Below are 7,554 nucleotides of genomic sequence, written 5' to 3'. Positions count from 1 at the left end.
ATATATATATATATATATATATACTAGTGTAGAAACTATGAGGATAGATTTAAGAAGTTTATTGTTAAATCATGCAAGAAACATGAAAATAAGACAAAAATAGAGAAAAAAACTAAAACACAGTTAAAAGAATTTTAGGTTAGTTAAAATATGTTTGTGAGATATTTTAACTTCTAAAGGCAAATTCACTGCAGTTACCAGAAAGAATAAAACCCTCTCCTATGGTAAAAAGCGTAAAAATACTATATCTGCCCAGTGCTTCCCCCTATTGGAATCCCATTCAGCTGTTTCTGGCTCCAGTCTTCCTCAATGGGAAATAACAAAGAGAGATAACCTTGGACAGATTTAAAGCCATAGCTTCAACTAAAAAAAACAGTTAACATCATTGACTGAGTTGTACTATTTGACTGCCTGGTCAGGATAAATATAACAGCATCAGTGCCAATTAGTGATTAGGAATAAACAAACAATTACTTAAAATATGTTTGTGACATATTTTAACTTCTAAAGGTAAATTCACTGCAGTTATCATGGAAAAAAATTCTTCTTCATCATTGCTGTGGTCTAAATTTTGCTTTTCTATGCTCGAAACTGGAGCTGACTCTCCACGTTCAGCCATCTTTCATAATGGCATTTCCAAGCCTCTTTCTTTGCAGAATCACTAAATGAAAGTGCACTATCATCCATGCGGACACATTTCTTTCTCCTGACTTCACAATTTTCTCTCACACAGTTTTGCAATGTGGAACATTTCAATTCTTTGGTCCTCACGTTGCTGAACATAGGCAAACTTCTTCTTTTCTGCTTTTCCCTTGGCTAGATATACCTGTCACCTAGCTTTCCTTCTGGTCATCTGATACAGAGCTCCCTGCTACCCCAACTCTTCCAGGCCTGTTTCTTTGCTCTAATGGCCCTATCCAAGGCAATATTACACCACCGCATTACCATAAGTCTGGTTGGGATTTTGCACCATCCACAGATTTGGTCTGTGGCACTCAGCAAGTTGTCCCACAAGTGTTCCAAGTTGTCCTCTATGTCACAAGTTGTCCTCTATGTAGCTCCTCCTCCATCTCATCAAATTTCTCAACTGGGATGTCCCTAAACCTCTGACCATGTGAAGGGTCTTTAAGCTTCCAAATCCTTCTTTTCCAGATTGGTCTGCTTCTTGGCATCATTCTGCCCTAGAGTCTAAAGTCACTGATGACTAGTCTGTGCTGGGGGATACATTCTTTACCAAGGAGGGTCTTCGTATTTAAGAGCAGCCATGCATTCCGTGGCCTGGTGAGAATGTAATTGATCTGGTTAGCGTAGCCATCTGATTGGTAGGTTATCAAGTGGCTGGTTGGGTTCTTGAAGTTGGTGCTGAAGATCAATAGGTTATTTGCATTACAGAACTCCAGTAGCCTTGTTCCCTCTTCATTTCAGGAACCAATTCCATGGCCCCTATGTACATCATGGGAAATACTTGACCACCATCTGACATGCCCATTGAAATCCCCAGCAATGAAGATGAGATCCTTGTCATTAGTCTTAGAGGTAGCCTGCAGAAGAATATCATAAAAATAGTCCTTCTGTTCAATTGATAGGCCCACTTGTGGGACATAGGCAGAGATAATTGATGCTATGCTATTCCGCAAGACTAGCCTGAGCTTAAGCACTCTATTGCTCACTCTGACTATCTCTAGTACCTTATCCACCTATTTCTCTGCAAGAGATATGCCCATACTACCAATCCCATCACTATATTGGGCAGAATTTGTTGAGGCAGATTTTCTAAAGCTGGATGCCTTTCCTGTTGTCAACCCTGACCTGTTTCCAAGAAAGGTAATATTCTCCATGCCAAATAGGTTTCCATGGAAGATTGGAAACAAAGAGCAGTTGAATAATAGTGATATTTGTATACAACTATCACATGAAATCAAGGGAAGGAGACAGTAACACACACACGCACGCACATATATAGACGACAAGCTTCTTTCAGTTTCTGTCTACTAAATCCATTCATAAGGCTTTAGTTGGCCTGGGGCTATAGTAGAAGACACCTGCCTTACATATCATGCAGTGTGACTGAACCCAAGACCATGTGATTGGGAAACAAACTTCTTATCACACAACCATGCCTACCCCTATTACTGCTCAATATTAACTATTAACAGATGTACTCTGGTGACAGTGTATGAAAGGGTAGCTAGACTATATGGTAACTATTACTACTCAGTGGTAACAACTAACAAATATAACCTGGTGATTATGTGGAGTATTAGGAGATAACAGTGTTTAAAATGATTGCTATGGCTGGGTAAAACAGTTACAGGTAACAGTGATTGATAATGGATGGATGCTGTGAAGAGCTATGAACTATACAACATTAGCAGATTCATTCATGCATATTGCAACATAACAGAAAGTAAATGTATTACTTACAGGTAATATAGCAATTGGTCCAGAAGGTAAGAAACGTTGCCAAGCAACATTGTTTTCTGTTGGCTGTAATATATGAAACAGAATATATATCTGTTATAGTGTTTTATACACACACACATATTTTAACATTTCACTTAGGCATTGCAAGACTAGTAGCCTGGTGTAGAACCCAACATACTTATGCTTCAGAATGAAGTGCCTGTTAAGTACAGAGTGATAAAAAGAAAATGAGATGACAAAGGAATAAATGATTATCTTATGAACTTCATTATCTTACAGCTGTATCTGTTATTTGAGGTTCTGATGAAGCTACTCAGGCATTCAAGGTGAGAAGGTATCCTCAAATTAGAGACCTGCACCAGATACTTGCAACAGAGTGGAGTTCATTAGAGGTACCTAAGATGCCACGTGGTGGTGTTAAATTGGGTAAAAGAACAAGTCTGCTACCCAACTAGACCACATCAACTCAGAATGAAAAGAGCTGGAACAAATACCACAAAGTATCTGATCCTACATTCTTACAGTTCCGCAATCTTGGATTGGTACTTTTTTCTATTGACCCAAAAAGGATGAAAGACCATAATACAGTTTATTTGATACTCCAACAATTCCAACAATTTGCTGCTTTACGACTGATGTTAATTGAAAATATTGCAGAATGTGCAAAGAATTGTGTAAATATGGGGAGAGGATATAGTTATTACTGTTGTTTTGAAGCCCCAAATCAGCTCTGACCAGAGAAAATTCTGGAGTGCAGGTTACAAGTCAAATGAGGTGCAACACATTGATATAAAATTCCACATACAATGTACCGCCATCACCACATTCTGGCTGAGAACTATACTGCACACTACAATGTGCTGTGAGGAATTATATGAGGTATAGAGTGATTATCTAGATAGATAGATACAATAGATAGCAGTTCTAATCTCAGGTTGTTCAGATGTAATATTGAGAAGAGAAACTTGTCTGAGATTTGAAATTTATCAAATTCTTACAAAATAAAATTCTAGTAAAATTTAAATTTATGAAATGGAAAAAAAGAATTCATCACCATCACTATAACAGCCACCACTACCACCATGATGACAACTGCTGCTGCTGCTTCTACAGCCACTGCTACCACCTCCCCCATTGTCAGTATCACTATAACTATGACCACTGCCACCATAAATAACCCTGGCCTAATTTTTTCACATCCTTTTACCTCTACTGACAACTGAAACAAATGCAGTAGAGTACATCAGTATAGAAAAGCAGATCTCAAATTTTGGCACAAGGCTAGCAATTTCGTGGGGAGGGATAAATTGATTACATGGACCCTTGTGTTCAACTGGTACTTACTTTACTGATCCTGAAAGGATGAAAGGCTAAGTTGACTTTGGCTGAATTTGAACTTAAAACCTAAAGACAAAGGTAATGTCACTAAGCATTTAGTCAAGCATGCTAACAATTCTGCCAGTATACATCTGTACACTACAACCTGGAAGTGTACAATATCTGTACACAAAAAATGCTAAGTGTATAGTATTTCTACATAATATTGAGGTGTACAGTACATTATATCTGTACACAATAATAAGAATGTGTACAGTACAATACAATTTGTACACTACAAATGGAAGGTATACAGAATCTCTATACAATATCTATTTCTAATACAGTAACCATCATATATATATATGTACACATAACTAGGTGTATGGTACAGAATAACTATACACAATAATAAGGATACATATAGTACAACACAGTCTGTACACGACATCTTCATTTATGTTCTCTGTGACTACCAACAGTGTCAGGTCTCTTCCACAGACCTCATCAATTATGTCTCTATTGTAATTAATCAAACAAACGTTACTATTGATAACCATTCAAAAATCCACAATAAAATTAAAGTGAAATAAAAAGAATAATAAAGTTAACCTCTGACAGAGATAGAGTTGCAACTACACCAGCCTGGTTATAGTCCCATTTTACAGAGGGGAAGTTACAGCTTTTACGTACAACTGAGTTGCTGCCATCAGCTCCAATCTGTGGAAAGAAAGGGAATAAAAATAAATGAAATAAAACATAAATATAAATGAAGTGATTTCAGATGTACTGGGTGAGATGTAAGTAAATATTGGACTTATTGGCATGGTGCTAAATAGATGAGAGCTTGATTCGTATTGGGTTCATGCTTTATATTTCAATATCAGGTTTGGTTTGTAAATCTGATTTAAAAAACAACAACAACACCAATGTCAACAACAACAACACCGTTTTGGTCAGTTTGATATCCGATCATATTGCCTATCTTAATCCTTGATACATAAAAGTGCTTTGGTGGTGTGGCAGATAAGAATGTTTTTACTATTAGCTTAAAGTAAGTTGTTGTATTTGGGGATAGTCATATTGCCAGTTTAGCTAATAAAAACACACGCACTGTATATTTGGTGCTAATTTGCTTCAGTTTTATATTACATTACATTACATTAATCCTATTTCGGCCAGAGTTTTTTCGTCACACTTCTGTGACCTCATCAGTGGTCCTTTGCTTTCTTCTTTCTTATGTGTGTCCCACCTTGCTAACTATCAGTCATTTTGTATTTTGTATTTAAAGTAAGTGTTCTTTGTATAAATTCAATGAGATATTATGTACATGTCCAAAGAGACGTACATAAACATAATACAAATCAATTGAAACATAGTGTAAATGTTAAAAGTGGCTCAAAGATGGAGATTTTAGATGTTTAATGAATAGTGGTGGTGGTGGTGATAGGTATAAATACAAAACAGCTATAGCCACTCCTACTTACCAAAAGGTTTGTACGAAGAACTTTTCCATTGTTCAAAGTGATGCTGACTAAGGATTTTGATGCCGAATCAGTTGATGGTTTAGGGAGCTCTATTTTGGTAGCTTTGCTTTCATACAACACTTCAACTCTCTCGCTGACCTCTTCCAGTTTTGTCCGCAGGGCTTCTAGAAGGACATCATTCTCGACAACAAAAGCAAGTTCATCAGAGAGGTCAGGCTGGTTAAAGGTCAAGAAGGAGTCAGAACAAGATTCCCAGATCTGGAAGAGAATAAAAATGTTTGCTGCCATTAATAATGTTAACGATGGCTGACAGTATTGATTTAGGATAATTCTTAGTTATTTTTAATTGTTAAATTAGAGGAGGGAGAGTCTCCGAGAATGGGGGGGGGGGGGCGAGGAGGAAGTTATTCTCTGACTGGAAACCTGGTCTAGATCATTGTGACAGAGTAGACTCCAGACTCTGCTAAAGATGGTCACCTAAGAGTCAATGGTGGCATTAAAGTAGGCAAAGAATTAATTCTACAACCCAAGACCAAGAACAATCTTTCTGATGAGTTTCCACACAGTTTCTGTCCACCAAATTTCACTCACAAGATTTTGTTCAACCTTAGGTTACAGACAAGACATTTGTGCTAAGTGTTGTAAAGTAGGATTGAATCCAAAGCTATGTAATTACACAGCAATCTTCTCAACCACACATCTATGCCTGCTCCTATTGTTGATTTATCTTACATCTCATTATTTTTCTGTTCTCAAAGTAGTGTTTTACTTACTGAGCTGAAGATGGTGACAACAGTGGAGAAGGTATAAGTGGCAATGATGATGACAGACACAATGAGAATGCCTATGACAATGGTGATGATGATGGTAATGAAAATGATTTTAATGAAAATTATGATAATGGAGAGAGTGATGATGATGATGATGAAGGCAACAAAAATAATTTTAATATGCTGTGTTCTCTACATAACATACATTGCTATCCAATCTTTGTATAATTGTTTCTGGTTTCTTAATACTGACATAGCTCATAAATACACACACACACAAATATATACATGCGTGAGTATGTATGTGTGTTCCAGAGCTGTCTTAAGGCCATATTGGAAGCTGAGGATACCTTCTTTGAGTAAATTGCTATTGCCATGCTGTAATCTAGTGGATATTTTTCGATGTTTTAAAATACTTTTATTTTTGGATGGGTTATTGAGTTTTCTTTTCCTTTTATGCAATTGTCAAATTTAGCCTGAACACCTTGTTATATCTATATGTGTGTATATATACATATATCTACACACAATCCAAATAATAAAATCAAAGAAATTCCGTAACACATCTTTAATGACTCATTACATTTTTTTCTGTACCAACTCTGCTTGCAATACCAGCTTATGCAAAAATTCAAAGCGGAAATTTATATAATGTTTGCAGTTTTAGACATTAGAGTGGCACTTCATCAGACTTGAATCAAAGGCACCCTTACATTGTACATCTTCCAGACATTGTTTTTTGTTTATATCAGGAGATGTACCAGGTGTAAGGTATGAACACATAAGAGGTGCAGCAATACCAAAGAAAGGTTAACTGGGAAGATAGTTTTTGTGTGGCAGATGTACAAGGGCAATAAACACCAAAGATGCACAGAAAACAGATTTCATTACATGCCAGTGGGAAAAACTAGTAGTAGTAGATAGCTTCTGTTACCTAGGTGCCCAAGTCAGTAGCAGGGATGGATGCTCTGAGAGTATAGCTGTTAGAATAAGAATAGCACCCACTACACTCTCGGAGTGGTTGGCGTTAGGAAGGACATCCAGCTGTAGAAACTCTGCCAGATAAGATTGGAGTCTGGTGTAGCCATCTGGTTCGCCAGTCCTCAGTTAAATCGTCCAACACATGCTAGCATGGAAAGCGGACGTTAAATGATGATGATGATGATGATGACTATTATTAATGTTATCATCATTTCCTTTCAATTCCTGAATTTAAATTTGTTACACAAAGGAAATGTAAATAAGCTTACTTGCATTCTTTTTACAGGCTGACAGCGCATCTGAAGGACTTTATCCCAAGCACCAAAACCTGAAATTGAATAAATAAATATATATATATATATATAGGCGCAGGAGTGGCTGTGTGGTAAGTAGCTTGCTTACCAACCACATGGTTCCAGGTTCAGTCCCACTGCGTGGCATCTTGGGCAAGTGTCTTCTACTATAGCCTCGGGCCGACCAAAGCCTTGTGAGTGGATTTGGTAGACGGAAACTGAAAGAAGCCTGTCGTATATATGTATGTGTGTGTATATGTTTGTGTGTCTGTGTTTGTCCCC

The 7,554-nt window shown here is 37.1% G+C and overlaps 1 protein-coding gene across 1 annotated transcript in view; it reads right to left on the bottom strand.

Moving 5' to 3' along the window:
* Positions 1–7,554, bottom strand: part of LOC106874259 (ubiquinone biosynthesis monooxygenase COQ6, mitochondrial) — a 32,029-nt gene that overhangs the window by 19,164 nt on the left and 5,311 nt on the right. Inside the window, exons 3-6 of the mRNA XM_014921918.2 lie at positions 7,249–7,307; positions 5,229–5,486; positions 4,354–4,461; positions 2,425–2,487 (exon numbers count right to left, since the gene is read on the bottom strand). Coding sequence (XP_014777404.1) covers positions 2,425–2,487; positions 4,354–4,461; positions 5,229–5,486; positions 7,249–7,307 — 488 coding nt within the window. The remainder of the gene's footprint in view (positions 1–2,424; positions 2,488–4,353; positions 4,462–5,228; positions 5,487–7,248; positions 7,308–7,554) is intronic.

Source organism: Octopus bimaculoides, chromosome 11, assembly GCF_001194135.2.
Source record: "Octopus bimaculoides isolate UCB-OBI-ISO-001 chromosome 11, ASM119413v2, whole genome shotgun sequence".
In the NCBI taxonomy this organism is placed as follows: domain Eukaryota; kingdom Metazoa; phylum Mollusca; class Cephalopoda; order Octopoda; family Octopodidae; genus Octopus; species Octopus bimaculoides.
Note: the sequence above shows the minus strand (reverse complement) of the source record. Positions and strands in the feature narration are given on the sequence as shown.